This window comes from Limanda limanda, chromosome 15 (assembly GCF_963576545.1).
Source record: "Limanda limanda chromosome 15, fLimLim1.1, whole genome shotgun sequence".
Classification (NCBI taxonomy): Eukaryota; Metazoa; Chordata; class Actinopteri; order Pleuronectiformes; family Pleuronectidae; genus Limanda; species Limanda limanda.
Window position 1 is genome coordinate 24,397,133 of NC_083650.1, and position 20,560 is coordinate 24,417,692.

The 20,560-nt window shown below is 43.7% G+C and overlaps 2 protein-coding genes across 2 annotated transcripts in view; both read right to left on the minus strand.

Moving 5' to 3' along the window:
- The window catches only part of LOC133020347 (NACHT, LRR and PYD domains-containing protein 12-like), a 77,077-nt gene extending 73,269 nt beyond the window's left edge, over positions 1-3,808 (minus strand). Inside the window, exons 1-5 of the mRNA XM_061086871.1 lie at positions 3,720-3,808; positions 2,773-2,963; positions 2,553-2,672; positions 2,333-2,452; positions 2,113-2,232 (exon numbers count right to left, since the gene is read on the minus strand). Coding sequence (XP_060942854.1) covers positions 2,113-2,232; positions 2,333-2,452; positions 2,553-2,672; positions 2,773-2,816 — 404 coding nt within the window. The 5' untranslated portion in view covers positions 2,817-2,963; positions 3,720-3,808. The remainder of the gene's footprint in view (positions 1-2,112; positions 2,233-2,332; positions 2,453-2,552; positions 2,673-2,772; positions 2,964-3,719) is intronic.
- Positions 3,809-12,172: 8,364 nt separating this feature from the next.
- Positions 12,173-19,772, minus strand: LOC133020543 (NLR family CARD domain-containing protein 3-like). Its single transcript, XM_061087139.1, has 8 exons — positions 19,717-19,772; positions 18,673-18,905; positions 17,020-18,480; positions 16,572-16,911; positions 15,588-15,761; positions 13,623-13,799; positions 13,146-13,253; positions 12,173-12,182 (listed from the first exon to the last, which is right to left on the minus strand). Exons 1-8 carry the CDS (start codon positions 19,770-19,772, stop codon positions 12,173-12,175), a joined length of 2,559 nt encoding a protein of 852 aa, XP_060943122.1.
- Between the last annotated feature and the right edge of the window lie 788 nt (positions 19,773-20,560).

Genomic DNA, 20,560 nt, shown 5'->3' on the forward strand with positions numbered 1-20,560 from the left:
GCTCAGATGAACAAAGCAGTAGACTGATTTCTGGAAGATCACACACTCTCTTCTGAAGATCTCAGTACAAACTCCTGAGTACACCGAGGCCTCTGTGACATTAAGACCACATCGCTCCAGGTCTTCTTGGTAGAACATGATGTTTCCTTCCTCCAGATATTTAAGTGCCAGCCTCCCCAGCTTCAGGAGAACGTCCCTGTCAGCCTCCATCAGCTGCTGTGGACTCGTCTCATGTCCCTCACCGTACTTGTTGTTCTTCCTCTTTGTCTGAACCAGCAGGAAGTGTGAGTACAGGTCAGTCAGGGTCTTGGGCAGCTCTCCTCTCTGGTCTGTGGTCAACATGTGCTCCAGAACTGTAGCACTGATCCAGCAGAAGACTGGGATTTGACACATGATGTGGAGGCTCCTGGACGCCTTGATGTGTGAGATGATTCTGCTGCAGAGCTCTTCATCACTGAATCTCCTCCTGAAGTACTCCTCCTTCTGGGCGTCAGTGAAGCCTCGTACTTCTGTGAACCTGTCAACACATGCAGGAGGGATCTGATTGGCCGCCGCAGGTCTGGAGGTTATCCAGACGAGAGCCGAGGGAAGCAGATTCCCCCGGATGAGGTTTGTCAGCAGCACGTTGACTGATGACCTCTGTGTGATCTCAGAGACAAGCTCCCTGTGGTTGAAGTCCAGAGAAGGTCTGCTTTCATCCAGGCCGTCAAAGATGAACAAAGGTTTACAGACAGCGAGCGTCTCTGCCGTGAGCTTCTGTAACGCTGGATGGAAAACACGGAGCAGCGTGAGGAGACTGTGCTGCTGGTCCTTCACCAGGTTCAGCTCCCTGAACGAAAGCACAGTCAGCAGATCCACATCCTGGTTTTCTAAACCCTCTGCCCAGTCCAGAGTGAACTTCTGCACCGAGAAGGTTTTTCCAACGCCAGCGACGCCGTTGGTCAGGACGACTCTGATGCGTCTCTGCTGGTCAGTGGAGGCTGTAAAGATGTCGTGGCACCTGATGGGAGTGTCGTGGAGGATCTTCATCTTGGAAGCCGTCTCAAACTGCCTCACCTCATGTTGAGTATTTACCTCTTCACTCTGTCCCTCTGTGATGTAGAGCTCAGTGTAGATCCTGTTGAGGAGGGTTCTACTTCCTGTTTCATCACTTCCTTCAGTCACATGTTTACATCTCCTCCTCACACTGAGCTGATGTTCATCTAAAACCTCCTGCAGACCACGATCTGCTGAAAGACAAGAAACAATGTCAGAGGCAGAGAATCTGAGAATCTACTGATTGTTTTCATCAGAAACAGAAAAAATACAGAAACTAAAAGTTTTTTAACTTTGTGCTTTTCTAACGATGTTAAATGTTGATGCTGTATGAAGGAACAAAATAAAACCACATGTGCTGATGTCAGAAGTGAAGACATCAGCAGACACATGTACAGTGCTGCTCTGACCGGCTGTCTGACCTCCAGCTCCTGTTCTGGATCTTTGTCCACACTGGGGACACAAGGAGTCTCCTGAAGAACTAGACTGGTCCCAGTATGAGGTGATGCACTGTTTGCAGAACCAGTGTCCACAGCTGGTGGAGACTGGATCCTTCAGGACGTCCTGACACGAAGCACAGCAGGACGACTGCTCCTCCTCAGAAACATGACTCCTCTTCCTCTTCCTGTGAAGACATTTCCTGATTAGTCACATGTAAAAGTCACAGGTTGTCATTACTTCTGTCAAGGAGGTTTTGTTTTCACCCAGTATGTTTGTGTGTTGGTTGGTTCGTAAATGGGATTATAAAAAACGACAGATAACCAGTAAACTTGGTGGAAGGTTGTGGTCTGTGAACCGGATGGGGGGGGGGGGGCACTCCTCTTTCACAGACATATTCATAGGACTGATGTTTACCAGTGTGTGGAATTTGCTGCAGATCCAAATCAAAATGAGTCTCTAGTGGATTTCAAAGTGGTTTCATAAGGAGCGTGTTGGTTCTTGGTGGAGGTCTGAGCTCTTTGAGTGATTCTGAGAGATTAGTCACCAACTTCAATGAAGCTGTGTCCTAATGCAGAGGCCACACTAGAGGAAACTAGATCCTCTTCAGAGCAGGTCACAGGAGAAACAGTCTCTTACTCTGTGTGTGAGGGTCCAGGTTCATTACTGAAGTCTGGAGGAAATCTCATGGACCAGTCATTCTTCAGAGACAGACAGCCGGACCCTGGAGACTCTGCTCTCAGTCTGTGGTCCTGACCTCTGCAAACACAAACATGTTTTTATTCAGACCACATCATTCACTGGTTCATTCTCTGAGGATTCAGTTTGGAGCTTCACATGTTTGTAGTAGGTATCTTACTTTGTGTGTGAGGGTCCAGGTTCATTACTGAAGGTTAGAGGAAGTTCTTTGAACATGTCACTCTTCAGAGACAGAGAGCTGGACCCTGGAGACTCTGCTCTCAGTCTCTGGTCCTGACCTCTGCAAACACAAACATGTTTTTATTCAGACCACATCATTCACTGGTTCATTCTCTGAGGATTCAGTTTGGAGCTTCACATGTTTGTAGTAGGTATCTTACTTTGTGTGTGAGGGTCCAGGTTCATTACTGAAGGTTAGAGGAAGTTCTTTGGACATGTCACTCTTCAGAGACAGAGAGCTGGACCCTGGAGACTCTGCTCTCAGTCTGTGGTCCTGACCTCTGCAAACACAAACATGTTTTTTTTCAGAACACATCATTCACTGGTTCCTTCTCTGAGGATTCAGTTTGGAGTTTCACATGTTTGTAGCAGGTCTCTTACTTTGTGTGTGAGGGTCCAACTTGCTCTGAAATGTCCTCGTCCATGTTGCACCGGCCGGCTGCGGCTCAGTTGTGGTTCAGGCCGCGCTGCTCTTCTAGATATTCAAGGTCTGGTCTATTTTCTTCTTGTCTTGCGCTCAGTTTACAGCTGAACACAGTGAAATTATCTTTCCCACCAGTTTTAATGTTTATCTGTTGAAAACATCACACAAAAATATTTGCAACACTTCCTGAAGCCTACCCATTTCCAAATAAAAGCACGCCAGCGTTTCTTAGTTTGTAGTTTGTAGTACTGGTATTTATTTGAGTACAAAGGTCAAACACAAGCTCTTCAACTTTATATTCACTTTAAAACTCACACAAAACCAGTATAAAGTTATGTATATATGTGTATGTGTGTGTGTGTGTGTGTGTGTGTGTGTGTGTGTGTGTGTGTGTGTGTGTGTGTGTGTGTGTGTTCCACAGTGAAGACTCTCCACAGGCTGTTGACCACTGCTGTAACGTATGAAGTTAGTTAAAGTGTGTGGTTGTGTGCGTCATATCGCTGGGTGGAGGGTGGAACTACGCCTGCGCACCATCAAGGAAGAACCAAGTATAAACCACGGTGACTCCCCCTCGTTATTGACCAATCATGTTCTACCTACTGTTATAAATATTATAACCGCAGTCCGTGCGGTGTGACCATAGAGGGTGTGACTCGTGACTGCCCGGTGCCGCTAGAGGGCGAGGGCTGTGCTTTGGGTGCCCATTGCTTTACTGTAACTTTTCATACGTTTTCATTGCTTCATAATAAATACTTGATTGCACAAAACCGAGACCGGCTCTTCTCATATTTGGGATAAAAGAACACCAACATGTTCACATCTGTCTCTGGGGATCCAGTGAAAAACACAGTCACTGACTGTAAAATAATATGAATGAAGAATATAAATGTTGCTGAACACTCACCAGCCTCAGACTTCACGTCTCCTCCGTCTGCTCCTTGTAGTGAGAACAAGTCTGAACACTTTCAGACTGGAGGGTCCTCCTCCGCTCGACAGTTACTGGAAATCACATGACTCTGTGTGTGTGTGTGTGTGTGTGTGTGTGTGTGTGTGTGTGTGTGTGTGTGTGTGTGTGTGTGTGTGTGTGTGTGTGTGTGTGTGTGTGTGTGTGTGTGTGTGTGTGTGTGCGCGTGTGTGCGTGTGTGTGTGTGTGTGTGTGTTTGTGTGTGTTTGTGTGTGTGTGTGTGTGTGTGTGTGTGTGTGATAATTGTGAAAACACCAGTGTTGTGCAAGTTCACACCTCTCATGAACTAGTTCAAAGTTCAGTTCATACAAGTAAACATGAATAGTTCACGTTCATAGTTCACCATTTAAATTCGGAACTAGTTCATAGTTCTATTAATTTATTAGTTTTAAGGTGGAAAGTGAGAATTAAAGAATTAACTTGTTTTTTTAAAGAAAACTTTATCCATCACTACCCCTTGCCTTAAACTGGACTTCATATGTATCAATTTTTTTTTTAAATTATTGCTAATTTTCCTGTTTATTTATTAATACCCTGCAAACAAAAGGCACAACATATCATAGTGTTATGCCTTGCTATGAAATCATTATTAGGCTAGACCTTAAATTCTATCATAAAATTAAATTAATTTTTTTATAATAATAAAACAGCCAGGATATACCGTTGAGTCAGTCCATTCAGAGCTTTAGAAGTCATTTGTTCATGATCTCCTTTTATAAAGGAACTAACCCACTTACTGAAAAGTGGAAATTCAGGCCACCGTGCCAAAGAGAGGAAAAGGAGAAAGAAATGTGAGCAACGCAAACTTTAGGCGACACACATGTTGTTTGCACTCATTTGTATAAAGAGTCAGAACATATGTTCCACATTTTGGCCACATCCCAACCCACATGGAATGATGGCACTTGGGCAGCCACGAGTAAAACAGAGCAATACTGAACAACAACCAATTTATTTTGTGTCATATCCGCCATTTACCACATGGGCCACTGCAGATTAAACGTTAACCTAGAGCACCGCGTGTTTGCAACAAAAAAAAAGGGGCCACATTTTTTTGGGATATTGGGGCCACATTAGTTATTGGTGGGTTAGGGTTAGGGTTAATCAATCAATTTTGCCATAAGAAGGCCAGAAGTGCCACATCACTGCCTGAAGTGGACCACAGCCGTATTATATCTGAGTCCCATCAGGTGAATCACTGTACCAAAAAACACACAATCACAAGGGCACAACAAAAAACAACATCTCCCATCCTGCTCACCAGCTGTTTCAACTGCAACCCACTAGGAGGCGCTACTGGATGTGATTTAGTCCTTTCCATAGTTTAGCTTGTGTCATTATGTAATGTCGACGTCTTCGTAGTTTTATGTTAATATGATAAAATGCTGTGCACAATAAAAGTTGCATCGCTGTGGTTGCTTGGCCATTAAGACTTGATTCTGATACGTGTGACAGGAAGCTGAATTAAGAGAAGAAGCCATCATTGCACAATACCATGTTGTATTCCAACAAACAACAGCCAGGGCTGTAGTGTATAAGGTTACTCAGTTTAAAAAAGAACAAAATTAATTAAACGTTAAGTTACTGAATATATACACATATACCTGTACACACAACTAGGTACACAGGTTAACAGAGTAAAGATGATACTACTGCTAATGATAATAACAATAATCATGTTTATCTGTATTTCTTATAAAACATCTCACAATAACAATAACAATTAAAGCCCTCAAAAAGCCAATTAATTTGCCTGGAAAAAAAAATGAATACTAATCCTTACTATTTCAGGACCTCACTGACTGTCAGTGCCTGTCAGTGCTCGGGTCCTAATTATTAGATTTGAATCAACCACTTGGGGGCGCTAACACGTCACTGAAACAACCATCAGAGAGAGAGAGAGAGAGAGAGAGAGAGAGAGAGAGAGAGAGAGAGAGAGAGAGAGAGAGAGAGAGAGAGAGAGAGAGAGAGAGAGAGATGAGAGACGTGTTAAACTTTAATCTAAACCTGAATGTAATCTAAACCTGAACCTTAAAGGAACCAAACACCAAACACTAAACTGAAGCTGAAGCTACTGAGCTGATGAGCGTCTTGTGAACGAGCAGCAGATTATATCAGATTATTCTTCTTTCTGCTCCGTTTCATCCAGGATTAGAGGTTATGTGTTTTGCATTTGGTGAATGAATGAAATCAACTGATGAATAATCAAAAATAAATGTATTGATCTGCTGTCAGGCTGTTTATATTGAGACATATTGATCAGATGTAGAATTTGATCACATTATGATCACAAGCTTGTCCTTATGAGTATAAAGTATATCCCATGAATGTGTTTGATGGAATTCTAACGGATCCTTTGGACAATGTGTTGTTCACACTTTGTGTTTGGTCACCGTGACAACAGCCTGGTGCACAGCTCCATGAAGAGATGATGGTCTCACTCTGCTGCAGAGGAAGTGACCTCAGAGCTTCAACATCTGCTGGACAGATGTTAGAGCAGCGTGTTCATGAACATGGCGTCACAGTCACATGTTACACTGACACACGTGTTGAGGATCATCACAAAGTCACATGATGACCTCTCCACACAGTGAGAACTTGAGCCTCCCAGGAACTGACTCTGTCAAACATTTCTGATCCTGAAGTCACAAAGAACTGAGACGGGCTTGAACATGAATAGAAATCATCATGTTGAGACAAGTGTCTCCACAAAATAACACAAACTGTTCAACACAACAGGCCGAAAATGTAAACTGTCTTCAGGACATCATCTCTCAGACACTTTCTGACACTTGTTACTGCTGGTAACCTCCCATCATTAATTATTTCCCAGCATGCAGCTGTTCCCAGAGGCTGCTTCAGTCTCCCCCTGGTGGTTGTTCTGAGGTGGTGGTCGAGAACGTACAACAAGAATCTTCATCTACGTTTGTATTAGGGCTGTCAATAGATTAAAAAAAATTAACTAATTAATCTCACATTCTGAAATTCATTAATAGCGATTAATCACGATTAAATGTTTGTTTTTCTCCTAAAAACTAAATCTTATAAGTTATAAATTAACGAGTAATCACTCCAGACATCGTGTAGACAGTTTAGACAGTTGTTTAATTGTACTTATTTTTAAACACAAAACTACACACAGAGCTATATTTTCAAGGAGGCTCAGGCCTTTAACTCCTACCTATAAAGTGGCAGCCAGGTATTTAAATATCATGTATGATAAATTGTGTAAACAAAAACACTGCTTCTTTCTTCAGTGAAACATCCAGATTAGTAAAAAAATTAAACATTTAACAACACACACAGCAGCATAACAAGCAGCCTTGGTAAACTGAGCTATCATTCAAATCTGTGAAAGTGCAAAAACTTAAGGTGCAAACAAACATGCAAATAAAAACAGACATGCAAATGAAAACAGGCATGCAAATGAAAACAGGAAGATCTCTGCTACTTTAATTGACATGTGACTAATCATCTTTGATTTTCAGCCAATTGCTGAGACAGACAAGCATGTTGACATTATCTGGAGCGAATGCTGCTCTCCTCTTCTGGACAATATGACCAGAGAGGGAGAAAAGTCGCTCACAGGGCACTGTGGTAGCTGGGGTTGACAGGTGTTTCTTTGCTATTCCTGCAAGCTTCTCATGTGTGTGCTGCCTTCCTGACCACCAATTTAGTGGACAGTCCCCCATCTGCATTTTTGGCTCCGCTCTGTAACGGTCAAGAGCTTTGCTAATGAACTCCTCCTCTTCTTCCTCTGAATCTGTATCAGAGGAGGCCAACAAAAAGGGAGACATCCTCAGCTTTTTTGGATCCTGTGTCTCTCCTCTCACAGGTGCGGAACTCATCCCACCGTTGTCCTCTAGCATCAGGTTGCGCAGTAAAGCCCACACCTCACCTCTTTCCTCTTTCGGGAGGCACTTCAAGTCCTTGAACCTGGGGTCACACAGTGTCGCAATCTTCAGCATCTCCAGATTGTTATTCTCTTAGCGATTGGCAAGGTGTGCAGTAAAAGTGTCTTTGAATTTCACCACGTAGATGGGATCATTATCAGATGACTCCATAACCCTGGACAGGTGGCACAAGGCTGGTAAGACCACTGAACAGGAAACATACTGCTCTCCTCCCAGTAGCTCAGTCACATGTCTGCAATAAAAGGTGCAGGTATGTTTTAATAAGGGCCTTAAAACAGTCACTCTCACACACATGCACACACACACAGGACGGTGAAACAGAAAAAAAGAAAATACTAGCAGAGTGGAAGCATAAGCGGAGAGAGAGAGAGAGGGAGCATAGAGTAGAATATAGGTCTCACTCAAAGTAAAAAACAGACTTTCAGAGGGAGAGCACAGACACGTAGCCTACAAACTGAGGGACAGAGTAGTCCACACTCAGAAAACATTAGCAAAGGCAGAGTAGGTCTACACATATGAACGTGCACACATGCAAACAAAACAGAGAGATGACATGAGAAAGAGAGAGAATATAGGCCCTGTCGAAAAGAAAAGGAGAGTAGAGACAGAGATGGAATGAGAGAAGACGGGGAGAGGAGTAGCTTAAGCCACACGCAGAAAATACTAGCAGAGAAAGAGAGTAAGTCGGCCAACACGCACGAACATGCACGCGCGCGCACAAACACAAACACACTAAGTTCGGGGCAGAAAAAAAGGAAAGAAAGAGTGAACTTGCCTGCATGGTTCAAGAAGCTGCTCCAACTGTTAGGTCCAGTCCCGAATATTAAGATAAGTTGGATTATATGTAGAAATTATTCTTCTGTTCTGTGTTATTGTTTACTCACATCTCCTCTCGTTTCAGATTCCTCACTCCCTCCCTCGTGTGTGTGTTCCACGTTGTTGATTAGTGACTCCTCCCCAATTGTTTGCACCTGGTCCTCATTACCTGGTGTATTTAGTCTGTGGGTTCCTGTGTTACGTTGCCAGTTCGTCTTTGTATCTTCATGTTCTTAGCGTCCCAGCAGTTTCTCCGTATAGCTACCTTGTTACCGATCTCTGCCTGTTTACCGACCTACGTCTCTGTCCTCTCCCTGTCGGATACCTCGCCTCGTGATCGACTGCCTGCCCGTGTACCGACCTTGGACTGGTATCTTGACCAACCCTGCCGCTGCCTGCTCCCTGTTGGATTTACAGTAAAAATTGTTAACAGCACTTACCTGTGTCTTCGAGTCGTGCGTTTGAATCCACACACCATCCTGGATCCTTTACACCAACCTCTCCAGTTTATCCAGCTCCGGTGCAGTCAACATCGAGATGGTTGTCTTGTGCTGAGCGAGGGTGGCAGCGAGCGGACCCCTGTTTCGCTGGATCCGTTTTATCATTTCCAAGGCAGAATTCCACCGGGTGGCAACATCCTGAACCAGCGACTCCTCCTGCTGTCCTTGTGCAGTTTGCTGTGCTCTCAATTCTCGATCATTTGACGGGCTGTGTCTAAAGTGCCCAACAATCTTCCGACATTTAGCCAGGACGTTTTCAAAACCACTGTCTTTCAGGGCAACAGTGATGGTCCTTTGCAGACTGTGTGCCGCGCAGGGTAGATGTTGGAATGGAAGTAGCCTAGCAGCTGCCAACATGTTACGGGCACTATCAGTGCCTAAAGTGCTCAGTTTGCCACTTATCTCCCATCTGTTTGCGACGTCCAGGAACTCCTCAGCACAGTTCTCCGCTGTATGTCACCCCTCTGTTTTTTTAACTTCCAATGCAAACGATCTCAATTTCCATTCAATGTCAATAAAATGAGCTGTGACACCCAGGTAACTGTCATTGCTGACTGACGTCCAGTGGTCACCAGTGAGGGCGACGCTGGCAGCTTGCTCGAGGAGCTGCATTTTTCGTGCTCTCTCGCCGTCATACAATGAATGTATGCGAGACACGATGGTGCCCCTCGACGGTAAATCATAAGAATTGTCCCCCGAAGCAATTCGAATAACCTCAGTTAGCCCACCGTCTTCAACTATGTTGATGGGCCGACAGTCACGAGCAACCCAAGCTGCTAAGGCGTTGGTTACCTTTTCACGGACTGGTCGAGTTATTGTTTTGGAGAAGTCGTGGAGTGTGGATTGGCGACCATGTAACCTGGACCTGCTTTCTGTCGGGTGCTTTGCATTAAGGTGATAGTTTAAAGACGAGCAGCTTCTGTGATAGCTTAATTCAGCTTGACAAATGCTACATACAACTTTTGTTTTGATGATGGTTCCGTTCCATTTTGCCTCTTAAATTGAAACTTTCTGCCCAACAATCCCTCAGCTCTCTCCGTCTTCATCTCGGTATCTCTTTGTTTACTGACTGCAGGCGCGCAGCGGTTTCCTGTGTCCGTAAGTTACGCACACCGGAAGTAAACAAAACTGCGTTAACTTCGTTAAAATATTTTATTGCATTAATCTCGGCCACATTAATCTCATAGATTAACGCGTTTTTTTTGACAGCCTTAGTTTGTATAAAACGTCCTCGGGTCAGTTTTCTATTAAATATGGTAAAATGTTTATTAAACGGTTCCCTCAGAGACTTAAAGATGCTCTGCTCTTCATCGACTTTTCTTCATACTGTAAATGTCTCATTCCCTTTTCTTCAGATAATCTCCATTATGTCAAACTGGTGATTTTGTTATTTTACCTGCACCAAGGACGAGATGTTTCCGCCTGTTTGTTTGAAGAGGAAAGAAAAGCAGAGTCATGATTCCAGTGAAGTCGGTGGAAGGATGTTTTTTAGCATATAAAGCAGAGACAAGTAGAAACAGAACTTTTCTCTCTGAGATGTTTTTATTCTTGTTACATTACATTTCATTTAAGCTAACGCTGTTATCCAAAGCGACTTACAATAAGTGTATTCAACCCCGGGGTTACAAACCCTTAACAGCAAGAATCAAGAAAGTACAATTTCTTCAAAAATAAAGCAAAAGTAGAAAGTGCTATAAGTAAGTGCCATTTAAGGGCTAGTAAATTGTTATATATATTTTTTTTGGTTTCTCACAGAGTGAATGATACATGTGTTTGTCTCATAAACTGAATATAAAGGCTTTGACTGGAATGTGCTGCTGTTACACTGCAGCGCCACCTGTGGGTCAAAATAGAAAGCCACCACCGCTCTGCACCTGATGCAGAAATGAAAACTTCCCATTTTTAAGTCCAGAGTTTTGATCTTTTGTGTCAAAGACAAAACTCTGATTTGAAACTCAAAGTGATTTCAATGTGTTGAACTTTGTGTTGATCTAAATCAATTTGTGACGTGAATCCAGGAACTTTAAGATCATAAACAAACATATACACAGAATGTGGTTCTACACACATGGAGACATACTGAGGGACAACGGTGGAAAATAATATAGACAAACTCAAACACACTGTATGTGACTCTTTATAGAGGGGTTATATATTCTGCTTGTGTTGTGTCATTTCAATAAACACGATCTTCATCTGAATAAACAAAATCGGGGCAAGAAGGTTGCTGGTTTGAATCCGGTTCAGATGGGTCTTCCTGTGTGGAGTCTGCATGTTCTCCCCGTGTTTTCTCCAGGTGCTCTGGCTTCATCTCACAAACACATGCAGATTAGGGGTTGTCTAGATTGGAGACTACACACAAGCTGCTGCTGCTTCAGCCTCTGGATCCTCAGGACACAGCTCAGCCTGCGTCCACACACACTTTCCTCTTCAGACTCTCCTTCGAAAAGACCTCCCCTCCCACCTGTGTAGAGAAGAAGACATCAGTGTTAAGGCTGATTTATGCTACTCCGTTTTTATGGATACAGACAGATAGGACCGCCCTCTCCGCCGTGGAACGCCCTCTCCGAGCACCTTGGAGAGCTTTTCGTGCACCTCTGATTTTTCTAACTATCCGTGTTTATTTCGGAGAGCCTTGGGACAGCCCTTGGTTGTGATTGGTCCGCTAACAACATAATTTCCGTACGACGTCATTTCTAGACCTCAAACATCCTGCTTCATTCCCTATATCACAGCAAACCCCAACACAACTATGATTCTACGATTATTGTGACGTGTGTGTTAAGCCAGCGGAGTTGTCGGGCTGACGGTGGCTGGTGAGAGCAATGACGGCATGTATGTACGGTCACAAACGGTTATAACGCGTGTCATAACGGCGCTAACCATGCTAACTGCGGTGGTCAAAGCGCACAAACCCGCTGTCACGACTTTAATTCCACTTCTATCATGACACTGTTTCTATAATACCGTCAGGTTAGAAGCAAACACTGGGCAGTAGTTAGTATCGGGAGTCCCTGCTGACTGTGTGTGGAAGCTGGGGGGAAGATAGCTGCCTCCGTGTAGCTTCAAGCTGTGGGATTAGCAACGCAGTTCGGAATCAAGACCGGGGAACCGCTGCGCTAAGACACAATAACATCAGCATTTTGACCCGCTGGATGTCACTTTATTTAGTTCTGTTAGTTGCCATGGTTCACTGTGTGTGATGGGATCTGGGAAGACCGGAGTAAGTTAACAGCCGTGGACTTCTTCTTTGCACCTAGAGTTAGGCTTCTCTAAGCTTGTCTTCCGTTGCGCTACCTACTGTTCTGGTGGTGAAAAGTTGTCCGAGAAGCATAAATCAAAAAGAGTCTGTGGTATCCGTGCTTCCCTCTCTGCGCCACGGACACGGAGAAGCATACTGGAGCCTTAACACCGCTTCAACTTTGGCGGCGACACGCACTTAAAACCCCGGGTATGAGTTTATTTTAAAGCGAGCGACGGAGGCGACAACAAGCTGCTGGTGACCGGCAACGGTTCGTGCAAATTCAGGTGCGTGGAGCAAATCTGTACGGGCCACAAAAGTTATGAGGCGCTGCTCTCTCCCCCCCTCCTCCTCCGCTTCGCCGCCCAGGCATCGCAGGAGAGCTGTCCGCTGAGCTTCTAACAAAGCTCCCCACAAAAAGCTATTTTTTATTTATATCTGCTGCTTCAACCGGGGGCGACACACACACACACACAGAGAAGCTACGACTCGGGTTAGCCTCCGAGAGCATTGTTGGAATTTTCATAATATCTGCCCTTTAAACTTACCTTCTCCTTCCGTTTAAGGAGAGTGTGCACCACACAACAGTGTAGAGTCACTGTGGTCAGTGGGCGGAGCTTTTATACGGGTTGATAACCTGCAGCAGGTTAGCCTTTCATCAAAATTTACCATGGTGATTTACCTCGTTAAGAAGTGGACGAGTTTGTAGGACTGAAAAAACTAAACCACAAATCCTGCTTGGTAGTACAGACCCTGGATCTGTGATACTGACTGTGTTTAGTAAACTACTGATGAAAGCAGCGTGGACTGACTCCAACCATCTACTGACCTCAGAGTCTCCAGTCGACAGGTTGGACTCTGCTTTAGACCAAGCAGCTCCTTCACTGCTGAGTACTGCAGGTCGTTGTTACTCAGATCCAATTCATTCAGATGAGAGGGGTTTGACCTCAGAGCTGAAGCCAGAGAAGAACAGCTGATCTCTGACAGACTGCACCTCTTCAACCTGGATAAAGAATAAAACTTTGAATTAAACTGAGTTCATGTGTGAAAATAACAGACACATAATCATGTGAGCACAGACTCATAACATGGAAGAGGAAATCAGACTTGTTGAACTAAAAACGAGTCCTGATTCGGTAAAAATAGATTATTTGGACCCGGTGTCTGTCCTGCAGATCAGTTTAGGAAATCCAGAACTAAACTCAGTGTTTTAACAAGCAGCTGAATATTTAAAATGTCACAGATTAATTAATAAATGGATTCAAGTTAGGTATGAAGAGGAATTATGTTAAATTAGAATTAAATGAGATCAATTGTGTATAAATGCTGTTTTATAGATATGAGATCTACAAAAGTCAGTCAGTGAACTGACCTCAGAGTCTCCAGTCGACAGGTTGGACTCTGTAGAAAACCACACAGCTCCTTCACTCCTGAGTCCTGCAGCCAGATGTTTTCAGTCAGATCCAGTTCTCTCAGAAGAGAGGGGTTTGACCTCAGAGCTGAAGCCAGAGAAGAACAGCTGATCTCTGACAGTCCGCAGAGCCTCAACCTGGATAAAGAATTATGAATATTAGAATGTGTCCTCCTGTTGTTGTGGATCGTCATCATGTCAACACACACTCTCAACATGCTTCTGACCTCAGTCAAGTCTGTGACCTGAAGATAAATATCAGATCAGACATGTTGGACCATTGTTTCATTCATCAGCTTCTTCTCTGTGTGTTGGTCACTGAGCAGGTTTGTGTAATTAAACACTGTTTAAAGTAGGGTTGTTTCCTGACAGTCAATTCTATGGAGCTAGAACAGTCTCATAAGTAATAAATGCACACAGAAATGAATACATGCCCAAAAAAGATCCACAAATGTGCAAAAAAGATCCACATGCGCAAAAAAGATCCACAAATGTGCAAAAAAGATCCACAAATGTATTTGGGGATTTATATATATATGTGACTCAAAACACAAATACATTTTCAATGCACACACAAATATCTTTCATTCCATATATAAGTACAAAAATTCACACGTAAAACATAAGATTCATAAACATATTTCTGATGCACACACAAATAGAAAAAAAATTCACAAATATACGCATGTAAAAGTATTTGCAATCTTCATCAAATACATGTTTGGAGCTTGTTACATTCATATATAAACGGTTGGACCTGCATTTACAAAGTGCTTTTAATTTGTAAACCTCGCTGCATTTGTGTTTGGACTTTTGAGACTCCCCTGACACGAGCCTGATCCACAAATGCGTTTTATTTTTAAGAGGGGATCGTCTGTAGCCAATCAGATGTCTCACTGCTCCAAGCCAATCACGTGAGAGTGCCTCCACGCGACGTCATTAAAACGCGTGCTGGAGGTTTTTTTCTAGAAAAACTTTACTAGCAGGAAATACCATAGATATGAACACTATATATATACAGCTATACAGACAGCTATATATGTCTGTGGGAAATACGGCCGCCATTTCTTGGTAAAGAAGAAGACATGAGACTGTATTTCCTGCTAGTAAAGTTTTTCTAGAAAAGGCACTCTCACGTGATTGGCTTGGAGCAGTGAGACATCTGATTGGCTACAGACGATCCCCTCTTAGAAAAAACGCATTTGTGGATCAGGCTCGTGTCAGGGGAGTCTCAAAAGTCCACACACAAATGCAGCGAGGTTTACAAATTAAAAGCACTTTGCAAATGCATGTCCAACAGTTTATATATGAATGTAACAAGCTCCAAACATGTATTTGATGAAGATTGCAAATACTTTTACATGCGTATATTTGTGAATTTTTTTTCTATTTGTGTGTGCATCAGAAATATGTTTATGAATCTTATGTTTTACGTGTGAATTTTTTTTACTTATATATGGAATGAAAGATATTTGTGTTTGCATTGAAAATGTATTTGTGGAATACAAAGATACATTTGTGGATCTTTTTTACGCATGTGGATCTTTTTTGCACATTTGTGGATCTTTTTTGCGCATGTATTCATTTCTGTGTGCATGTATTACTTATGAGACTGTTCTAGCTCCATACAATTCCTGTTTGTTTCTATACTTATCTACTGTCCAACCTGTTTCAATAAGAATGAGTCTTATTTTGAAAATCGAGAAGGAGTGCTCGGCCTCAGTCCACATGTTATTTACTGACACTTTCTTAGTGATCAGGAGCAGGTGAGTGCAGGTGAATGGAGTTGATGAGGTGGACGTGACTGACAGGCTGGGTGAGGGACAGATGACTGAGGGACAGTGAGCAGAGCAGAACTGAGACAAGTTAAATAAATAATGACCCCATAAGAAAGAAAGTCTGAAAAGTGAAGAAGGATTTAAGGACCTCAGAGTCTCCAGTCGACAGTTTGGACTCTCCAGTCCAGAACACAGCAGCTTCACTCCTGAATCCTTCAGGTTGTTTCTACTCAGCTCCAGTTCTCTCAGATGTGAGGGGTCTGACTTCAGAGCTGAGGCCACGACTTCGCAGTGAGTCTCTGAGAGTTCACAACCAACGAGTCTGTAATTAAAGAAAATATCAAATCAGTGAGAATAAAATCAGAAAACACAACATTCATACAAAACGTGATCATGTGACCCTCACCCTGGTAAATCCCCTTTTTGTTAAAAACTCCTCAAGAGAATCCTTTCAGATTTGGTACAAGCGTTCATTCAGACTTACAGAGGAACTCATTAGATTCAGGTGGTCAGAGGTCAAATGTCAAGGTGACAGAACATGTTCATGGCCTCTTGAACATAATATCTCAAGTCTGTCTCTAGGGGATTTCTTCACATTTAGATCTAAAGATGAACTGATTATATTTCAGTGGTCAAAGGTCAAAGGTCACAGTGACCCTATATTATTGTGAAGTAAACATGTAATTTTAAATGAACAGTCAGTGATTCTCATCAGTGACCGTCTCCTCACACTGTGCTAGCTGTTTGCTCAGATATATATATAATATATATATACATATACAATAACCTCCCTTGGACCCCACATGGTTGTATGTCTGAATCCTCAAACTCTAGCACAGTGATCACATTGGATTTCACTCTTCACATCTGATCTAGTTGTTCTCATATGTACATGAGAATGTATACGTACATAATAATAACTTTATCACACACACACACAATATTAGCTTTATCACACACACACACACACACACACACACACACACACACACACACACACACACACACACACACACACACACACACACACACACACACACACAAACACAAACACAAACACAAACACAGAGTGTATTTGAAGAACGACTCATCTCCACTGATTGAACATGTTATTGATCATGTCTGGACTCACCGAGCCTTCCTGCAGTTCCTCACAGCTGGGATCAGTCTCAGTCGACCCTGGTCTGATGTGTTGAACTTCATCAGGTCCAACTCATCCAGAACCTCCTCTGACATCTGCAGCATGTCGGCCAGAGCTGAGCAGTGGATCCCAGAGAGTTTCTCCTCTGATCTGTTCTCTGACGTCAGGAACTGTTTCATCTGCTGATGAACTGAGTGGTCGTTCATCTCAGTCAGACAGTGGAAGATGTTGATGCTTCTGTCAGGAGAAATGTCACCACTCTCCATCTTCTTCAGGTTGTAGATGACTCTCTGGATGATCTCTGGATTGTTCTCTGTCCAACCCAGCAGGCCTCCTAAGACTCTCAGGATGATCTTTGGATTGTTCTCTGTCCAACCCAGCAGGCCTCCTAAGACTCTCAGGATGATCTTTGGATTGTTCTCTGTCCAACCCAGCAGGCCTCCTAAGACTCTTTGGTTGGACTCCAGACTGAGGCCATGAAGGAAGCGAACAAACAGGTCCAGATGACCATTTGTACTAGCGAGGGATCTCTTCATGGTTCTCTTCAGGAGGTCCTCCAGGGAGAAGGTACTGTCTTTGTCCCCATATGTTCCCAAGAAACTGTTGAGTTCTTCTGTGCTCCTCTTGGTGTAACAGTGGAACATGTAGACTGCAGCCAGAAACTCCTGAACGCTCAGATGAACAAAGCAGTAGACTGATTTCTGGAAGATCACACACTCTCTTCTGAAGATCTCAGTACAAACCCCTGAGTACACAGAGGCCTCTGTGACATTAAGACCACACCGCTCCAGGTCTTCTTGGTAGAACATGATGTTTCCTTGTTCCAGATATTTAAACGCCAGCCTCCCAAGCTTCAGCAGAACATCCCTGTCAGCCTCTTTCAGCTGCTGTGGACTCGTCTCATGTCCCTCACCATACTTGTTGTTCTTCCTCTTTGTCTGAACCAGCAGGAAGTGTGAGTACAGGTCAGTCAGGGTCTTGGGCAGCTCTCCTCTCTGGTCTGTGGTCAACATGTGCTCCAGAACTGTAGCACTGATCCAGCAGAAGACTGGGATTTGACACATGATGTGGAGGCTCCTGGACACCTTGATGTGTGAGATGATTCTGCAGCACAGCTCTTCATCACTGAATCTCTTCCTGAAGTACTCCTCCTTCTGGGCCTCAGTGAAGCCTCGTACTTCTGTGACCCTGTCAACACATGCAGGAGGGATCTGATTGGCCGCCGCAGGTCTGGAGGTTATCCAGACGAGAGCCGAGGGAAGCAGATTCCCCTGGATGAGGTTTGTCAGCAGCACGTTGACTGATGACCTCTGTGTGACCTCAGACACAAGCTCCCTGTGGTTGAAGTCCAGAGAAGGTCTGCTTTCATCCAGGCCATCAAAGATGAACAAAGGTTTACAGACAGCGAGCGTCTCTGCCGTGAGCTTCTGTAACGCTGGATGGAAAACACGGAGCAGCGTGAGGAGACTGTGCTGCTGGTCCTTCACCAGGTTCAGCTCCCTGAACGAAAGCACAGTCAGCAGACCCACATCTTGGTTTTCTAAACCCTCTGCCCAGTCCAGAGTGAACTTCTGCACCGAGAAGGTTTTTCCAACGCCAGCGACGCCGTTGGTCAGGACGACTCTGATGCTGCTCTGCTGGTCAGTGGAGGCTTTAAAGATGTCGTGGCACCTGATGGGAGTGTCATGGAGGATCTTCATCTTGGAAGCTGTCTCAAGCTGCCTCATCTCATGTTGAGTATTAACCTCTTCACTCTGTCCCTCTGTGATGTAGAGCTCAGTGTAGATCCTGTTGAGGAGGGTTCTACTTCCTGTTTCATCACTTCCTTCAGTCACATGTTCACATCTCCCCTTCACACTGAGCTTATGTTCATCTAAAATCTCCTGCAGACCACGATCTGCTGAAAGACAAGAAACAATGTCAGAGGCAGAGAATCTGAGAATCGGCTGATTGTTTTCATCAGATACAGAAAACTACAGAAAAGCTTTTTAACTTTGTGCTTTTATAGCGATGTTAAATGATGAAGCTGTATGAAGGAACAAAATAAAACCACATGTGCTGATGTCAGAGGTGAAGACATCAGCAGACACATGTACAGTGCTGCTCTGACCGGCTGTCTGAGCTCCAGCTCCTGTTCTGGATCTTTGTCCACACTGGGGACAGGAGGAGTCTCCTGAAGAACCAGACTGGTCCCAGTATGAGGTGATGCACTGTCTGCAGAACCAGTGTCCACAGCTGGTGGAGACTGGATCCTTCAGGACATCCTGACATGAAGCACAGCAGGACGACTGCTCCTCCTCAGAAACATGACTCCTCTTCCTCTCCCTGTGAAGACATCTCCTGATAACTCACATGTCACAGTCACAGGTTGTCATAACTTCTGTCAAGGAGGCTTTGTTTTCACCCAGTATGTTTGTTTGTTGGTTGGTTCGTTAGTGGGATATTATAACAAACTACAGATTACTAGTGAACTTGGTGGAAGGTTGTGGTCTGTGATCCAAATCAAAATGAGTCTAGTGGATTTCAAAGTGGTTTCATAAGGAGCATGTTGGTTCTTGGTGGAGGTCTGAGCTCTTTGAGGGATTCTGAGAGATTACTCATTAACTTCAATGAAGCTGTGTCCTAATGCAGGGGCCAAACTAGAGGAAACTAGATCCTCTTCAGAGCAGGTCACAGTAGAAACAGTCTCTTACTCTGTGTATGAGGGTCCAGGTTCATTACTGACGTTTAGAGGAGGATGTCCCATTGACCAGTCACTCTTCAGAGACAGACAGCTGGACCCTGGAGACGTTGCTCTCAGTCTGTGGTCCTGACCTCTGCAAACACAAATATGTTTTTATTCAGAACACATCATTCACTGGTTCCTTCTGTGAGGATTCAGTTTGGAGGTTCACATGTTTGTAGCAGGTCTCTTACTTTGTGTGTGAGGGTCCAGGTTCATTACTGAAGTATAGAGGCTCATCTTTGGACATGTCACTCTTCAGAGACAGACAGCTGGACCCTGGAGACTCTGCTCTTAGTCTCTGGTCCTGACCTCTGCAAACACAAACATGTTTTTATTCAGAACACATCATTCACTGGTTCATTCTGTGAGGATTCAGTTTGGAGGTTCACATGTTTGTAGCAGGTCTCTTACTTTGTGTGTGAGGGTCCAGGTTCATTACTGAAGTATAGAGGCTCATCTTTGGACATGTCACTCTTCAGAGACAGACAGCTGGACCCTGGAGACTCTGCTCTCAGTCTGTGGTCCTGACCTCTGCAAACACAAACATGTTTGTATTCAGAACACATCATTCACTGGTTCATTCTCTGAGGATTCAGTTTGGAGCTTCACATGTTTGTATTAGGTCTCTTACTTTGTGTGTGAGGGTCCAACTTGCTCTGAAATGTCCTCGTCCATGTTGCACCGGGCCGGCAGCTCAGTTGTGGTTCAGGCCGCGCTGCTCTTCTAGATATTCACGGTCTGGTCTATTTCCTTCTGGTTCTGCTCTCAGTTTACAGCAGAACACAGTGAAATGATCTTTCACACCAGTTTCAATGTTTATCTATTGAAAACATCATAAACAAAAATATTTGCACAACTTCCTGTAGCCTACCCATTTCCAAATAAAAGCACAGTTTCTGTCAACTGAATTAATTCATTTACTTTTAATGTTTTCCTTGTGAAATAGATGCAGGGCTTCATAGTTTGTAGTACTGGTATTTATTTGAGTACACAGGACTACTTATATACAAGGAAATACAGTGAATACAGTGACATTAAAAGTAAAAAACTCTCTCTCTCTCTCTCTCACTCTAGACAGGTGACCTCAGGAAGCCTCCATTATTTTGGATTCAAATTTCAGTCAATCACTTGATTTATTCAGCCAGTTTCAACCATTTCATTGAGCACATTATTAAATTAATAATATGAATTTATCCTTTAGGGTACTAGCCAATAAGGGTGTGGAGGTGTACTAATGTACAAGTACAATAACAAA